At 40.2% G+C, this 18,037-nt stretch overlaps 1 protein-coding gene across 2 annotated transcripts in view; it reads right to left on the bottom strand.

Moving 5' to 3' along the window:
- CRHR2 (corticotropin releasing hormone receptor 2) overlaps positions 1 to 18,037 on the bottom strand; it is a 152,259-nt gene that overhangs the window by 100,075 nt on the left and 34,147 nt on the right. Inside the window, exons 1-2 of one of the 2 annotated variants that reach the window (XM_061474287.1) lie at positions 3,731 to 4,204; positions 3,473 to 3,592 (exon numbers count right to left, since the gene is read on the bottom strand). In XM_061474287.1, coding sequence (XP_061330271.1) covers positions 3,473 to 3,592; positions 3,731 to 3,848 — 238 coding nt within the window. In that variant the 5' untranslated portion in view covers positions 3,849 to 4,204. Of the gene's footprint in view, positions 1 to 3,472; positions 3,593 to 3,730; positions 4,205 to 18,037 lie in introns of those variants that run through there. The other variant, XM_061474285.1, reaches the window with a different exon arrangement.

Here is an 18,037-nt window from a genome sequence, read left to right as displayed (position 1 = left end):
GAGACTGACAGATTTTGTTTTACAAATCCAGCTGAAACTTATCTGAATCATTCAGCAGTTCCCAAGAGACACACAGAAACACAGACACAGGCACAAAATCACCACGGGAATTTTTTGCAGTTAGTCTGGAAATATTTTACGCAAACAGTTTATTCTACAGTAGCAAACAAGAGAGGATTTTTTTTATGCATCAGTTCTTACTCTTAATTTTTTTTACTCAAATACTCTTTCATTAAATTTTGCTGGCATACTGCAGGGTTTGATAGCATTCCGCATCTGAGCACTCAGGGGTTCTGAGTTAGACAGAGCTAACATGCATGCAAGAGCATGTAGCCAGGGTAGGTCCATCCAGAGCTGATATGTAAAGCAACCTATTTATTGCATTTTGTCTTGAATTACAGATACTGTGTGTACAGAGACCACAATAAGGTGCAGAAATAGCCCGGTGAGTACCAGAACTTGGGCAGCCTGGTTTGCCGTGGATCAACACCTTGTACCTGACTGAGTCTGGTGTAAATTTTTCATATAGCTCAGGCACTTCCCAATCTGGATATCTGGATTTTCTAGTGTCTAAAATGCAAAAGCTTTTGCTTACAGGAAATTCTACTGGGTTCATTCCCTCAAGCTGATGAGCTGCTTTTAGGAAACTGGTAGGAACCTGGAATCTTTGAGAGCTTCGTTTCTAAAACCAAACAAAAATAATCAGAGAAATTGACCCACATTAGAATGACAAATGTACCCACACCCATACAAAACCAAACTAAAGATACGCTACAGTTCCTAAAAGGTGTCAGCTTGCAAACACGGGATGCGTGACAGTATAATAAATAGCTATGACCTAGAATTGGATAAGCCCATAGTAGATAAAAGGCATCACACGGTGCTTTTTCTAAATTTGTCTGAATTCACTCTCAAAAATATTACACACCATCATTTCTCCCTTTGCCTTATCAAAATGCAGAACAAACCAGGACAAAACAACACAACATGTCCTAGGCAGTAATTTCATATTGACCCAAGCCACTTCCTTATCAAACTTTCATTTTGCAGCTGTATTATACACCTCTGAAATTTGCAAGATCGATTTTCCATTTTTTTATAAGTTGGTTGTGCTTATTTTATTATCTGCATGGTGTACACAGTCTAGGTTTCAAACATATGAAGTCCCATTACAAATGGCACTCTAGTCAGCCCACAAACTAATGTGGTGAAATCATGCAAGTAGGAGTAAGGTCATGTCAGTATTTGGCCATCTCAAACTATAGATGTGATCTGAATGTACTAATTGCTGTGTCTTCTAAATCAAAAAAGAGCTCACACCTCTGTATTCGAATCTTAACCTGCTGTCCTACTGCTTTCCCAAGCTTTAATCACCAACTGCTAACTCCCATAAGGTACTGATTTTACAAGTTGACACAAATCTTAGTATGGTCCTTCCCTTCCTTTTCTGCACCACAGCTCGGAGCAGTTACATAGATGGAAGGGTATAAGATCAACTGAAAGCCATACATGCAGTGGCTTCAATGTACTTCATTTCTCTATTGCAACCTACATATGCTACTACATCTGGGCACTAGTATGCACTACAAATCAGTCCTGCAAACACACATTTTCTCAATGTGACTACTCACATTTTATGTTGAAAGGAGCAAAATGTCCATTTCCCCAGACTATGATAAAATAATGCATGAGGATTGTGAAAATATATGTTCATCAGTCTTTCGTTAACATGCCATTCTTTTAAAAGCAATGGATTTAAGAAAATTTGTTAGCACTATGCAAGCATTAGCCACCATTGAGAAGGAGAGGAGCAGGGAAGAACTTTAAATGGTGACACTGATAACTACTAAAAGCATTAACAAAGTTAATAAAAATAAAACAGGGTATTCAAGACTTTTTTTCCTTCAGTGCATGGGAAAAACATTTAAATCCTCTCCACTGTGATTATGATATAAATAAGAAATCATCAAGAGGGCATTTCTTTTTTTTTTTTTTTTCCCCTCGTTCCTTTTGGAAAAACAAAAATAAGGCAATGTAAATACTGACATCCCCCACTAAAGAAAGGAAACGGAAAAAAACCCCACCATACTTCTTTGAGGTACTTTTTAGGGTCCATTCTGGTACACTTGCTCTTGTCTGGTCTGTCCTTAGTTCTCAGAAATTTTCTCCTGAGCTCAACTGAGACCATAAAGGTAGTAGACTACCTTCTATAATCAAAGACAGCATAACCCAGCTCTTTGCATGTTCCCATCTATTTTATTGCAAAGATGTCAGGTCAGAGAATACAGGGTTTGAGGATTATCTTGCAGTTCTCTGAAGTAACCTCCTTACACTGCTCAAAGTTAGGAATGACAGAAGCTGGTCCCTAAGAACAAATCTGGAAGAGGTTTGTTTTGCATAGCAAATACCCTGAACTTTCATCGGGTTTTCTTACCTTTAACACTTAAAGCTGGAGAAAAAATAAATTCAGTTAGTTAAAAACCAAGATCTAAGATGCCAGGGTCAATCTTTTACAGGACTTCCTGAGAATGCTAACCCCCAAAAAATTAATACTACCTGAAAATTAGACTACTAGCACCTGAGCAACAGTTCAGAGTGAAACACGGAATGAAAAGTCTCCACAGTCAAAAGCACACTGAGTACTGAGTGACAAACAAGTGGGTACACATATTTGGGACTAATATCTTAAAACCTCTCAAAAAAAAAAGTGCAACCAGTACTGACAGATAAGGAAAAGGAAATGAGTGCCTGGGTCCAACTGCCTGAATAATAAATTTTTAGTGAGTCATCACGATTGTTTACCTCTAAGGCTAAAGCACCTCTAAAGCAAGAGATTTCTAAGGAGCCTCCATGCTCCCTTGCTTTGAATATTATTTGCTTCATAACATCCTATACTGTTTCCCTTGCAGAACGACGCAGCCACTCCAACTCATAAGCCAACGCTGATGAAGTTACTTAACATATTCCAGATCTCAGCCTTCTGTTTGTTAGATACAACTTACAGCCCAGTTTGTCCCTCTGTTCACATAGCCAGCCTCTCAAAGGGAGAGTCCTTCCAAAACACAGCTTTCAGGTATTTAGAGTAAGTACTTCACAAGTCAAAGGATCTTTAATTATCTTTTAATTATCCTATATGAAACACCGCTACAAATACATTCAGTTATGCATATCTACACGTGAGTAAACACACAAAGCACAGTATACCCTCTTTAGATTGCAAAGGGTATTTTTGCCCAGATGAACCTAAATACACTTAAAGAGGAATCAGTGTACAAAAGTCTGTGTTTTTGAGAAATCTGAATCATTCCAGGCAGGAATTTTAAATATACAGACTGGAATGTAGAAGAAATGTTGATTCCCAGGAAAACACTTTTTTTTTTTTTTTTTTTTTTAAATGGGAAATATATTTTGGATCTCCCCAGGCACCTTCTGAACACCAATCTGTGGGAGAAGGAAAGGAGTTTGTACTTACTTGTGGTGTTATATTTGATCCCATTGAAGAACTCGGGGCAGGGTCTCTCTACTAGTTCCCCTGCAGAGGTTCTGGGCCAGCAGGTCCCGATCTGATCAGTGGTGGCATTGCAGTACAGACCTTTTGCATTAAAAAAAAGAGACAGAAAGGGGAAAAGAAGCAGTTTAGACAGCACAAAACCGACATGCATCACAAAGCAAACCGAACCTTTGTACCTAAAAAGCTTTCCCGAGCCCTCCTCTAGGTAATGTTTCCTACCATCAAAGCCCAGGAAAGGGACAGAGGAACTCTCTAAAAAAGTCTCTTGTAAATGATCCAGGAGGCTGCAGTTGACATCAAATTCTTCCAAGATGAACTGAGATATGGTTACATCCATTATTCACCCTGGGACTGCTGGACTGGATCAGGCTCCTTGCCCCTTTTCTGTTTGGTGGTGGACTTTTTTTTTTGTCCCCTCTCCTTTCCTCCTTTCTGGAAACAAATGAGTATCAAGCTGCGGACACCCTGCAATCTCGTGTGCGAGAGCCTCTCTTCTTCCCAGCGTGCTGACAACTTGGCTGAGAGTCTGCGTCTGGCTGTGCAGTTCAATCCTCCGAGCTCGTCTTAGCTTTAAACCAGCAGCTCAGGAACCAATGGGATCACACTGAGCCCAGAATAAGGGGCTTGCGTCTCTTAGCCAGCTCCCCTGGTCTAGCAGCTCTCCAATGCCGCCTCACATTGCCAGACTGTTGTATTGCTTTCTCTCCCTCCCTCTTCTCGCTCTCTTTTCTCTCTCTCACACACATGCACGCACACACACATGCAGAGACAGTTTTATTGTTAGCTTCGGGGATGAGCACTTTTGCAAAAATACACGCTGCAAACTAGAGCCAGGGAGGAAAGGAAAAGCCATCAGATGAATGTTAACTCCTCTGGCTTTTTGTGAAGCAAAGCAATTCCTGCCTTTACTGTGTGGAACTGAGGATGAGCAGAGATGCTTGGACAGGGAGGGGGAAGAAGGGACCGAGTGCCGTAGCTGCAGCACTGGATCCTGAGCAAGGTTTGAGAAAAAAGAGAAATAATAAACGCTGGGATGAGGAAGGCATTAGAACAAAGGAATCTGGAGTAATGACCAGCAGAGTGGGGACAGTGAGAGAAGGGTTGTGAGCCCAGCCTGGGAGAAGCAAGGCACAGAGGCAGTTATCACATCTTTCAGCCACTCATGCTGATGGGATGGGATGTACAGTAGAGTAGGGGAAGGCACAGAGAGCAGAGGAGACCTTTGGAGTGAAGGATGAGCCACTGAGGGGACAAGGAAGAAAAGCATGGCCACCTTCGATTTTCCAGTGGTAGGAGGGAGCAAGCATTTCAGAAAGGATGGAGCATGAAGGCTGAGGAAGAGCTTCTAAGCAAGGAAACCACAGTGTGGGAACAGAAGAGCAAAGGCTTGACAAACTGGAGTTGTTATGGAAGAGGATAAAAAGGGTTTTGTGAAGGGGAAAGATGAGAAGTTTGGAGGGAGTCCCCCAGATGTTTGGTCATCTATTGGGAAATCAAAACTCAGTGCAATGGGAATTGGGTGAAGTTCTGCACTCTGGAACATGTTGGAGAACAGCTTAGACCTAACCAGCTTTTCTGAGTTGTTATATTAGGATATAAGGAAAGTTTTACAAGAAAGTGTCAAAAACTTGCCAAGGAGGATCATCTAGGATCACAGGTTCAGAAGGCTCTTAGGAAGTAAATAGAAAACTGACTTGTAAGGGAGAAAAGAAGACAAGTATATATGTTGCAGCAGAGATCAATGTAGAAACAGAAGGTAAGGACAATAAAGAAGTTTTGAAGAATGAATAAAGAAGAGAGAAGAAAGAAAGGGTTCCAGAAATGAACTCCTGTTCTACAGTCTGTGTTCACGGCTTTAGATAGGACATAAGTCTTACACTGAGTTCAAAGCAGTGGTATAGGGCTTCCTATAAAATCCATCTTCCCACCTGTAATGGCCTGGACTTTCTCTTTACTCATATGTAAGACTGAAGGGTTTCATTCTTTATTCTTACGGACCGAAAGAATTGTGTTATTCAAAGAAACAAAAAAGAAAAAAAAATCACTAGGTTAGAAAGGCAAATAAATTAACAACATGCACTGATGAGAGAACTGGCCAGGGTGCTATTTTGCCATCTTGGAATCTGGAGATTTTTAACATTTGCAGATTACAGTGGGGGAGAGGTGAGGAGAGCCTCTGTGGGTTTTTTTTGTTTCAAATATTCAAAACCCCACAAAAAATAACAAGTGCCTTAAATCTCTAGGCATTATGTTCTGAGGCAAATGTATACATGTCTCCACTTCTCTCTCTGGATCTACAATCTCATCCCCAAGTGAATATTCCCAAATTTCAACCTTCTTCAGAAATCTGCATTTCAATAAATTGACCCTTGTCATTACCACCAGATGTCTTTGTCCAGTGCATCTCTAATCTCAAAAAACAGCAGAGAATATTTATATAGCATCATTCACACACAACCACCACCAATATACTGCTTGTCTTTAAAACAGGGCTTTGCAAAGAAAACCCTATTTCTTGAGCTTTCAAGTGAGGGTGACAAAGGGTGCTCTAAAACTCTAAGTAATTCACAGACATCTGTCCCTCAAAGTATCTTTAATTCTGCACGTTTAAGTTTCTTTGCTTCTTCCTGACAGAGTAGTTCAGTTCAGAAAATTTATTTTTGTTCCTCAAGCAGAGCTTCTCAGTGATGGCTGTGAGATCTTCTCAGAAGAGAGCATTTGCAAGTGCCCAATGGCATCACTGACCCCAACAGCCATTTCTATTGAGGCAAATCGGTGAGCAGGGCACTTGTCCAGGATGCTGATAAGACACCTTTTTTCTTCATCTGCAGGCAAAAAATCACATAACCTGACCAAAAGTCTTCATTTCTCACTTACTGTCTGCCTTGCCCATTTTCTCACACTATTTGTGCAGCACTGGAATCAAAAACTTGGCTGGAGGCTTTGGGCACTAGAATTTTCTGCATCTTTGGAGGAATGCATCATTTAATAGCTTACAAAAAGAAAGACAGATAAAAATCATTAATTTTAAGTTGATAAATGTTTCATGCTCTTAAACACTGCCTTGTATTTTCCAGTGTAAACTCTTGCAGATTTTTCAAACGGTTTAAATATTAGAGTTGAACACTAAGCTGGATTTCACTTCAAAACTGTTCTTTATAGTGGTTAACACCCAAAAGTAATGCCCCAAATTAAACTTTGTTTTGTTTTGTTTTGTTTTCAGAATTAGAAGAATGATTTCTTCATTTAAGTGAGAAAAGCAAGAAAATCTTCAATCTAAAGTGATTATTCTCTCCATCTTTCCAGTTCAGGCAATTTTAGAAACTCAGAAGCAGTACATATTGCACAGATAATACTACTGAATTACATATAGAAACATAAAAACATAGAATTATAGAATAGTTAGGGTTGGAAAGGACCTTAAGATAATCTAGTTCCACCCCCCCCGCCATGGACAGGGACACCTCACAATAAACCATCTCACCCAAGGCTCTGTCCAACCTGGCCTTGAACACCGCCAGGGATGGAGCATTCACAACCTCCCTGGGAAACCCATTCCAGTGCCTCACCACCCTAACAGGAAAGAGTTTCCTCCTTATATCCAGTCTAAACATCTCCTGTTTAAGTTTTAACCCGTTACCCCTTGTCCTATCACTACAGCCCCTAATGAAAAGTCCCTCCCCAGCATCCCTATAGGCCCCCTTCAGACACTGGAAGGCTGCTATGAGGTCTCCATGCAGCCTTCTCTTCTCCAGGCTGAACAGCCCCAACTTTCTCAGACTATCTTCATACAGGAGGTGCTCCAGTCCCCTGATCATCCTCGTGGCCCTCCTCTGGACTTGTTCCAACAGTTCCATGTCCTTTTTATGTTGAGGACACCAGAACTGCACACAATACTCCAGGTGAGGTCTCACAAGAGCAGAGTAGAGGGGCAGGATCACCTCCTTCGACCTGCTGGTCACGCTCCTTTTGATGCAGCCCAGGATACGGTTGGCTTTCTGGGCTGCAAGCGCACACTTCTGGCTCATGTTAAGTTTCTCATCGACCATCACCCCCAAGTCCTTCTCCGCAGGGCTGCTCTGAATCTCTTGTTTGTTCTGCTCTGCTCTGAATCTCTATTTAACAACCAAAAAAAATGCCCCAGAAATAAATACAGAGGAGACAAACAAATTGTCCAGGAGTAAGTCTGAAGGAAGAGAATAATTTATTGTTCCTCAGTCCACAAATTAGAACCATTCTTTAACAGTCCCTTTCCAGTTCTACTGTAGCCTCTTGCTGAAAAGCTACTTTTGCAACTTTCCCTGGGTGCAATTAACTACTTAGTGAAAGTTTCCCTCTGTCTGGGTCTAATAAAATCCTGACCATGTCAATTTGATTCATTTGATATGAAAATGTTTCTCTTTATAAAAGAAGCAAATGCAATTAAATGAAAGATTGACAGAAATACTGTAGCTGGTGACACTGCTGATTGATTGATTGCTGATGCAGTACCCTTTCATGATGCATTTGATACACATAACTACTAGATCTTGCCAGGCAGTAGGTAGAAAATATCTGCCTTAAAAATTACTGAGCAACCCAAGAAAACTAGTAATTGCACTTGGCAGGCAGAAAAACTTTGTCAACTTAAAAGTGGGCTTATTCTTATGTGGTAGTACTCATTGGTTTGTCTGGGTATGTATGCAAGACATATGCAAAACTGATTTGTATAAGAACATCTGAATATGTAAGGTTATGGAAGTGAACAAAACAGACAAATAAATACGTAAACACACACACAGCTCAGCAAGCCTCTTTTACAGAAGAGATATTGGAAAGCAACCTACAGCTCTTCCAGTAAAGGAATGAGCTTTGCTCATAAATGGAATACAATATTCCCTGGTAATGGAAATCTTTGTATGCCAGCCTTTGCACCACTGTTACACAGCTGGTTTCTCAATCTGTCTCCAACCCAACCCAGCTGGTAGAATTAGCCAGAGGATAGATTTTAGTTTGCCTCACTAACAGTGACTAACAAGGATGACATACTGTTTAACCAGCAACACCAAAACCCAGCCTCTATGCAGATGCAGGCAGTGTTAGTGTGAGGTGACAGTACTACTAGAACTAGCTGATTGCTCCTTGGCTGTGTCTGCTAGAGGCACCTCTCCTCCCCAGACACTCATCCTCCATAAAATCAAGGGACCACTATATATTTCAATACCCAAGATGGGAACTGGGGGGAGGGAAAAAAAAAAAAAACAAAGAAAAAAGAGAAAAAAAGAAGAAAAAAAACCAAAACCCAAAAGCCAAGCACCAGTTCTCTTCTTATTTCCCTTCCTCAGAGAAACAAAAGCCCACTGTACCACATTCAGCCTTCTTTTCTCACTGCAGTGACTGTTTCATCACCCAGGTTCCCTATCCATTAATGTGAGGAGTTCACACTTTCCAGGCGCAATAGTCACCCATCTCTTCTGTTATGAAACACAAAGTTGAGGACAAGAAGTGCACATCATTCATCAAACATCCTGGTTACACTAATAATTTTCTTACTTCAGTTTTGCTGGCTTTCAGGAATTTACCTTACCAATATGAAAGTATCACATGGAGTCATGGTCTCTTTACATCTCTTTCTTTTAATCCAAGTAGGTCCACATCCTTACATATCATCTGATTTTGTAAACTGGTCTGTTAACACAGCCATGGACCTGTGTCTGGAGCGTGAGATACGCAAGATGGCTGCATCCCAAAATAACTGAGTCGAAAGGGTACTATGGTGTGTAGCCCGAGGACAATGCCATGTGGTTGAACCTCACTTCTGTCCGGTCCTGATGGAGTTGATGCAGGTTCATGAGAAATGCCATGAACACTTTGTGATGTTTATCACATCCTCAGTGAGGGGTCCTATAGGGATGCTGGAGAGGGACTCTTCATTAGGGACTGTAGTGATAGGACAAGGGGTAATGGGTTAAAACTTAAACAGGGGAAGTTTAGATTGGATATAAGGAAGAAATTCTTCACTGTGAGGGTGGTGAGGCTCCGGAATGGGTTGCCCAGGGAAGTTGTGAATGCTCCATCCTCGGTGGTGTTCAAGTCCAGGCTGGACAGAGCCTTGGGTGAGATGGTTTAGTGTGAGGTGCCCCTGCCCATGGCAGGGGGCTTGGTACTAGATGATCTTAAGTTCCTTTCCAACCCTAACTATTCTGTGATTCTATGATTCTATGAAGGAGGGACTCAGATCAATTTCAAAGAAAAGATTATCTGCCCTGGTTTTGATGGAAACACAGCAGAGAGAAAGATGAAGAAGGAAGAGGAGGGGAAAGAAACATCTTTCTTATTTGTAGAAATGACATCTTTAAATCCCTAGAGGACAATCAATAGGCACATTTAAGCTTGATGACAGAAATACAGAGTCATCAAGTAATTGTCCATACAGCCTAGCTGCTCTCATTTGGACTTAGCATCTACCTCTGCATTTTACCTTTAAGTATGAGGCAGTAGAGTTTTAAATGGCACAATAAGTTTTTTCTCATCTCCTTTTTCTGTTTGAAAATATGTACCCCAGTAATCCTTAAGTATTGCAATGACCTTTCAGCATCTGACTTTAAAGTTAGTGTGACTATTCTGCTATGTAAAGAACACAAGACCGAATACTTTCAGGAAGGTGCTAATTTAGCAGAGTGGCTTCTGAACCATAAACTCCAAAGCCTTCCCTCTCAACATACATTGCAAAACTGATCTGACTACACTTGCAAATACAGTGACATCATGACCATTACCTGGTAAAATATTTCTCTTTCCTTCTCATTCCAGATATGCTGGCAACGAATATAAACCCAATTTTTCAGAGTGGGAATAGGACAGCCTCATACCATATGGAGCAAGACAAGTCAAGCAGTAAGAGATGGATGACAGCATGATCGACAGTAGACCTCTTAACTGCCATCGGAATGTCTATATGGCTATCTTCTCTGCCACACACACCACAGCTTCTCACAATGAATTATACTCTGACACATGAATAAACTAAAGAAAACCACTTCTCAAGCTGAGTATTGCACTTCTAACCAAAATCTGGTCCTTAGTGCATGTGCTAGAGATTTACGCAGTTGCAAATTGTTGTATGTGGAGAGGAATATCAGACATAGATAAAAACAGATCTGTGTTTCACATGATCAACTCATTTGTTAGAAAGAGGAGACATCCTGTATTACTAGAAGTGAAGTATGACTGTAGTGAGCAAAGATAAAATTAAAAAATGCAGGTCTGTGGTGATAAATCTTTGCCGCTTCATAGATATTAAAAAATATTTACTGTGGGTGTAAAAAGATGCAACAGCATAAATAATAAATGGCTTATAGTTACACATTCATATATTTCTTTCAGCACATTAATACATTTGTCATTCTCTACAGCTATAAAATCTGTACAAATGAATCATGTCACATGCTACAAATGATGAGACACTGCAAGGAAACATTAAAACACAAAAAAGAACCAACCTTGACACACTTAAAAACTGACAATGTTATCTTTTTTTAAAGTGAGGTGTTTTGGATGAATGTGCAGAACACCATCTACCATGTCAGAGCAGAGAAACACTCATTCCAGAATAACTCTGGTTTTATACACGGTCAAATTCAGGGTCAGTGCTTCACAGACATACAAGAACACAAAGGACCTATTTTATATATTTATTTATGCCTGGCAATGGCCCAGTCCTCTGTTTACAGCATAAACAAATACAAAAAAATAATGGAGGTTAGGTCACATCTTAACAAATGATGACTGTGATGGTGTGCCTCATTTGGCCCACTTTCTTTCTGTTCAACAGGACCACTGACAAGATGTATAGAAAATCAGGGTATTGCACTGCTTTCCTCTTTATAACACATCAGGCAACAAGATTTATTGCATCTCACTTCAGGACACACCAGTCAAACTCTTGCTGTCCCTACACGCTCTCCTTCGTTGTACTGACTTTCAGTGCACGCTGGGAAGATCTGAGTAGTCATCCCATGTGGCCTTAGGGTGGGAGGAAACACAGAAAGAAAAGGTAGAGGTCAATAAGATCTTCAGAAGCCAGTCCCCCATTTCCTCTGAAAACACACAGACACTCTGCATGATAACAGACTTTGACATAGAGCTCAGAAAGCAGAGAACAAGGCAGAAATAACATATGGTCATATTGTCCAGCATCCCATCTCTGACAGTGACCAAAATCAGATGCTTCAGAGAATGATTTAACCCACCAACAAAACCAGCCTGTTCCAAATAATTGCCATGATCTAATTACCAGGGCACCCTAAGCAACATTAACATACGCAGTAAGAGAATGAATTCTTTGGGTTATGGGTCTTGCCTTCATTCCCCAGCATACAGCACTGTAGCTACAGTATTGCAATTCATAGTTTTAAATAATCCAACTTGCACTTAATTGGGTATTTTTGAGAGGCATCAGCATTCTGGCTTTCAGAACCTAGGCTAGTAGCTTGTGTACTCCTTTGGGCATGTCAGCCCAAAACAGATGCAAAATCCAGGACTCATAACAAATTTAAACACTTCAGAGTTGCCAGCTCGCAGATTCAGGTTGCTCTGAATCTGAATTTTATGAGGTACATAAATTGCCATTATAGCCAAGGAGGATCTAAATTTTGATTCAGCTGTCTAAAAGTATACGTCCAACACCATCTGAGATACTCTACCATATCCAAGATAGCCACAGGAGGCAGATAAACACAGGACCTAGGAAAGACCCACCCCTACTGGAGCAGCCGCTGGAGGCCAGGCAGTTTGTCCTCAAGCATCTCACATGTTCTGGAATACCAGTAGCTAAGCAACCAAATAGAACCTCAGACGTCCACTCATTGCAAGGGCTGATCAGGTCTCCCTCAAAAATTTGTATGCATGGGCACATAATCTCGAAGACATAATCAGAATTCCAGCTAGCAGTACAATATCAGTGCACACTGCACCTCTAAATGCCCACAAGTGCCTCACTCAAACTGAACAAGGAGCAATAGCAAATTTTCTTCTAAGTACTCGGTCTTCTAGTATGTACCTCCTCTCAGCTACTGGATAATAGACTGAGCAAAACCTTTTCACAGAAGGGAAGAAGCCCATCATCAGGATGTCACTAGGAAGACTCTTTTAATATTATTACTTAGGCTCTACTCTATGTAACAGATTTTCATTCTATATAATATAATAGATTTTAATTTATCTGCTAGCCAGCAGGACAGTCAGCAACCACCACAGAAAATGCCTAGAAATTAAGTGGAAGAAATCATGATCAGTCATGTCAACTTCAAGAAGTGAGACAGTAGTTCTCAAGAGCATCATTCTGTAACAGACAGTGAGGTAGGGTCCATGCACATTAGAAAGAAGCTAAAATGATTAGGCATGATAATGGATTACCCCAATATTATTTAGGGCCATGATAACCAAGGGAAAAGAACCTGATGACACCCTGATTTGTGATTTGCAAAGTGCTTTTGAACTGCTACCATATGAGATGGCAGACCCAGAAGAACAGATGGATCAAAGGACATTATCTCTGTAGTGTTAGTTTGTGCGGGTGTCTGGATTCAGTGACCCTTGCTGTCTACATAATTTTGGATACCTCCTGGTATGCCTTCAGATCTCTCCCCTATCTTGACTCACTACCTTTTGTTTGACATTTTTATTGCCAGGATCAATATTTCTGATTCTGTAGCACAGGGTACCTCAGAGCTTACATAGGTACGGGCTGGATATTTGAGAGGTCCATAACAGCAAAGGGATTCATCTCATCCAATTTAATCCATCTAATACTAGGGTGTCTAGGCTAAGCCAGGTATCTAGGCTCTCTAACAGCCTCCAAGGAAATGGCCATTTTCAGAGAATGATGATTCATCTAATTTGGAGACAAATGCTTTCTTCAAAGTCGTAATTCTTATGATATTCTGCTTAGTAGGATGTAATTCAGCCCAAGAGATGGTTAGATACCGTTGTATTTTAGATAGAGCTCTGCCAACACATCAGGTATCTGAGACAGATATTGGTACTGTAGATACATGTTAAATTAGATAAATTGAAGACGACAAATCATGCAGTGCAGCACAGTTTCAAAGCAGAAAAAAGCGCCTACATTGAGCTATCTTTACAAGATAAATGATATTAACTACTGTTCATAGAGATGGTTTGATGGGGAAGAATTCCACTAAAAGCAGAGAAACGCTTCCATTTCACTGATCCTTGTGTGCTATGAATTGCGTTGGGGAACTCTACTGTACACACAAGCACTCATACTCACATACAGCAGTTTCTGAAAACAGTAGTTAGTGTGACCATAGTCACTTGTTGTGCACTGTAAAACAGAAAAAATATTTTCACATCATTCAAGTCACAGCTTAAAATTTTGTGTAATAAAAATGCCCTGCTCACATTATAGTGACACACTGTAGAATACTGAAAAATATGCATTAGGCTTATAATTAGTTTTGTTAGGTTTTTTCTAAACATGTCTATTGTTGGGGACATGTTCTTCAGTAAAGGCTGTTTCCTTCTTCAAAGTCAGTTTCACTGAAGTGCTCTCTGGTGCTTAAACATTGCCTAACTTTAAACCCACATTCACATTTCACTGACTTCAGGAACTCAGGAGGAGTTTGAGTGACTTGGTAAATAGAGGTAATTTGTTGAACTAGGACTTAAATGCTGGTTTGGTTGAAATGCATACATATTTGTTCAAATATTATGTTCTCCCTTAAATTTTATTGGCCTTGTATAAAGCTTACAGGATCTTGTTATTCTGAAACATGTGCTTTGAGCCACCTGTAAACTGACTGCATCCATTTTATTGGTAAGAACTTTCACAGTAAGAATAAACCTTGGAAAACAGTTTAAACCCTCAAAACCAATGTTTTTCTGTTCTTATCAAGTGTTTAGATAAGGAGAGCTCAATCTATAACTGGTTACATCTGCATTGGTTACAGTGGATTTTTATAAAAGCCAAGGATCAGAACCCAAGAATTCAATGCAAAACAGCTGAAGACTGAAATAAGCACCAACATTAAAATAAATTTATTCCAGTAAAATACATGTAACTGTCATTAAGTAAAATAGAATAGCTGATACTGTGATAGATATTTTAATAACAGTTGCAGCAAAATATTAATCCTGGTAAGTGTGGAACTTCCGATCTACTTGACAGCACAGCTGGGTCTCTTTTCCCATGATGTGTTAATTTGTTTTGTATTTGGTAAACTGCACGTCTCACTGCAATGAATATTAAAGAAAGAGTTCTGGAAAAACATGTAACGCTCTAATTAAACATTCTGTCATTCATATTCTCTCACACTCAATAGCAAAGAGAAGATAACTTCTCATTGCTAAGCAAGTGCTGCTTCATTTATGGACTTATCAAATCTTATTAACCTTTCAAAAAATCTCTAACCTCCCAGTCAGAGGAGCCATTCACAGTGTTGCTAACTGGCAGTGATCCTAAGTAGATGTCAAACTCTGCAGACTGATGCCTGGAAAAGATACCATTTTTCAGCACTTCTTCTCTTTCCCAATCTAATAAAATCTTCAGAATCATCATTTATTTATACAATACTGCACACAGCAAGCACCTGATAATCACAACTTTGCCTTTGGGGACTATTTAATGAATAAATAATTATTTTTGCAGAGACTTTTTTCTGCAGTTATTGTGGTCTGAATACTAAGAATTACTTCAGTAAGGACGAAGTTCTCTTCATTTTCAATTCCTGTAAAGTTATTAAATACAAAACCTATACTTTATCCCAAAAATATTTTCCTCTTTATGCAAACAGCCCTTCCTAGACAGAAATGATGAATGAATAACTATTTCACTCAGGGATAAAGCATTTGTCAAGTGCTGTGGAATTCTTCTGGATCAAAGGACTGATGTAAGTAGGATATAAGTCATCCCTAACAGGACTGTAAGTTACTACCTTTGACATATGTAGCACATATTTCTCTGCCTGGTTTCTAGACTTGTTTGGCTCACTGCCAGAGCGTTGTTGACTTCTTTCACTTGGCCACTGGAGGGCTCTCCTAATTTTCCACTACTGCAATAGAAACATTTGATTGAGTTTAAAAACATTATAAAAGAAAACCTGTTTGTGGTTAGCTGAATACAAACCAGCAACAACCAAAACAGGAGAGTTCACTAGTTCATATAAAGACCCTCATGTGGACAAAATGCATTTTATTGTCCCTTCTTCTTTAACAGCAAAAATGTCACTATAGTAAGAATTTCACTAAACAGAAGATACCCTTCTACGCACAAGAGTATCAACTGCACAAGAGATTATGGGTTTGAGATGGACAGCAAAGTCTGCCCTCATCACCCATTCTGCCCCATACCACATCATTTCACTCCAAACTGCACCAGAACTGCAGTTCTGGTGTCCTCAACATGGAAAGGACATGGAAGTGTTGGAACAAGTCCAGAGAAGGGCCACGAGGATGATCAGGGGACTGGAGCACCTCCCGGATGAAGACAGGCTGAGGAAGTTGGGGCTGTTCAGCCTGGAGAAGAGAAGGCTGCATGGAGACCTCATAGCAGCCTTCCAGCATGGGAAGGGGGCCTATGAGGATGCTGGAGAGGGACTCTTCATTAGAGACTGTAGTGATAGGACAAGGGGTAACGGGTTAAAAATTAAACAGGGGAAGTTTAGATTGGATATAAGGAGGAAATTCTTTCCTGTTAGGGTGGTAAGGCACTGGAATGGGTTGCCCAGGGAGGTTGTGAATGCTCTATCCCTGGCAGTGGTCAAGAACAGGTTGGACGAGGCCTTGGGTGATATGGTTTAGTGTGAGGTGTCCCTGTCCATGGCAGGGGGGTTGGAACTAGATGATCTTAAGGTCCTTTCCAACCCTAACTATTCTATGATTCTATGATTCTATGACAACTCAATTCATTTTTCCACTAAGCATGCATTCAGACCTCTGTCACCTGATTTCCAATTTATTTCGCCACCTCAAGACCAATTTCCATGGCTAGTTCAATTTGCTTTTGAGGGAAACACTGATGGGTCAGTCATCTCATCTTTTTCATATTAATGCTGCTTCTTCAGAAAGAGGAGATCATATAAGGTTTTCCACTCTCCTGTGGGAAGAAGCATGCTGTGTCTACACTGCTGTGAGTACTCACCGACTACTGCCAATTGAGAATTACTGACAAATCGTTTCTTTTTTTTGTTTGGTTTGGTTTTAATCAAAAGGATTGATTTAGTTAAAGATAAATTTTCTGGTGGAAGCAGAACAGTTCATTTTATCTTTTCTTGGGACAGTATTTCCAGTGCCAAAATAAGAGACAAGTAGCTTAGACCATCCCAGAATAATCATTTGAGATGAGCTTTCCATTGTGATGAGGGAAAACCAACTGTAGAGCCCTGTTGCATTGTTTTGCCCCATACCTTTGTTACTCACGGCTCAACCAAACTCTTAGGTATATCCTGAATTAAAATCTCTTTTCTCTTTTTCCTGATGCCACAAAAGTTAACGTGCAGAAAGTCCAGCAAGCCTCACGGGAAAATGTCCACCTCCAGAAGGACACCAGCTTGGTGATTACTCACTTCTATGAGTAGTGGGAGATGAATCTGCTATAATGAGCCAGATGACAAGATATAACCTCTCAGATGAGTTTCATACTGTTCACCCAAATACACCATATGTGGGTTGAGTAAAAAAGACCAAAATCATAAAGAGTGGAGTGCAGGCGCAGAGAGTTCAAAAGAGGATCAAACACCCTTCAGTCACCTCCTACAATTTTGTCACAAGCAGCTGGGGAAGGATGTGGATTTTAACATTATCCTGGTATTGCTCCTCTGAGTTATTTTGAATGCATTTAAATGTGAGATATAAGCCAGCCAGCCTATGACATGTGGCAGAAAACATTTTTTTTCCTCAACTTAGACATAATTTTGATTAAAGAGTCCTGGCTATGATCACTTTATCCCAGATCCTTTGAGATACTCTAACACAGAAAAAAACTACCTGTGATAGCGGGCAAATGGATTTTCTTGGCATCTGTGACTCTGCTTCTGTCTTGGAATATAAGATTAGCTAGAGTTAGGAGGGAACAATCCGGGGGTCATTTAAATTATACTTTAATTATTTAGTCTGAATTGCATGAGAATGTTAGCCTGCCAGGTGACAGAAAATGTCAACAGAAGAACAAACGTGTAAAATCTGGAGAGGGAGTTTATATCATTTCCTAGACTTTTTTTAAATTTTCAGATTCCTGAGTGAAATAAACAGTTAGGATCCTTAAATTTTAGGTGTTGATCAGCTTATCCTAAAGGCTTTTATGATATAATTAGTGTATTACAGTTAATGATAATATTTCTGTGCTTGGAGCTGCAGTAGGTCATCCGCAAATACCGACTGGAAGCTCTGGGTGAGAACACTCTGACCATGTGGATGTGCAGCAGTCTCTGCCTGAGAGCTAACCACCTGGACTCCCCTTAACAGCCAGGGGATGAAACACGCACATCTCGTTATAAAGTGCACATTTAAATCAGATGAATGCATAAA

Source organism: Pezoporus flaviventris, unplaced genomic scaffold (assembly GCF_033815535.1).
Source record: "Pezoporus flaviventris isolate CSIRO_AGI_PZ_B2104156 unplaced genomic scaffold, CSIRO_AGI_Pfla_v1 ptg000079l, whole genome shotgun sequence".
NCBI lineage: Eukaryota > Metazoa > Chordata > Aves > Psittaciformes > Psittacidae > Pezoporus > Pezoporus flaviventris.
This window is presented reverse-complemented; position numbering and strand designations above follow the sequence as displayed.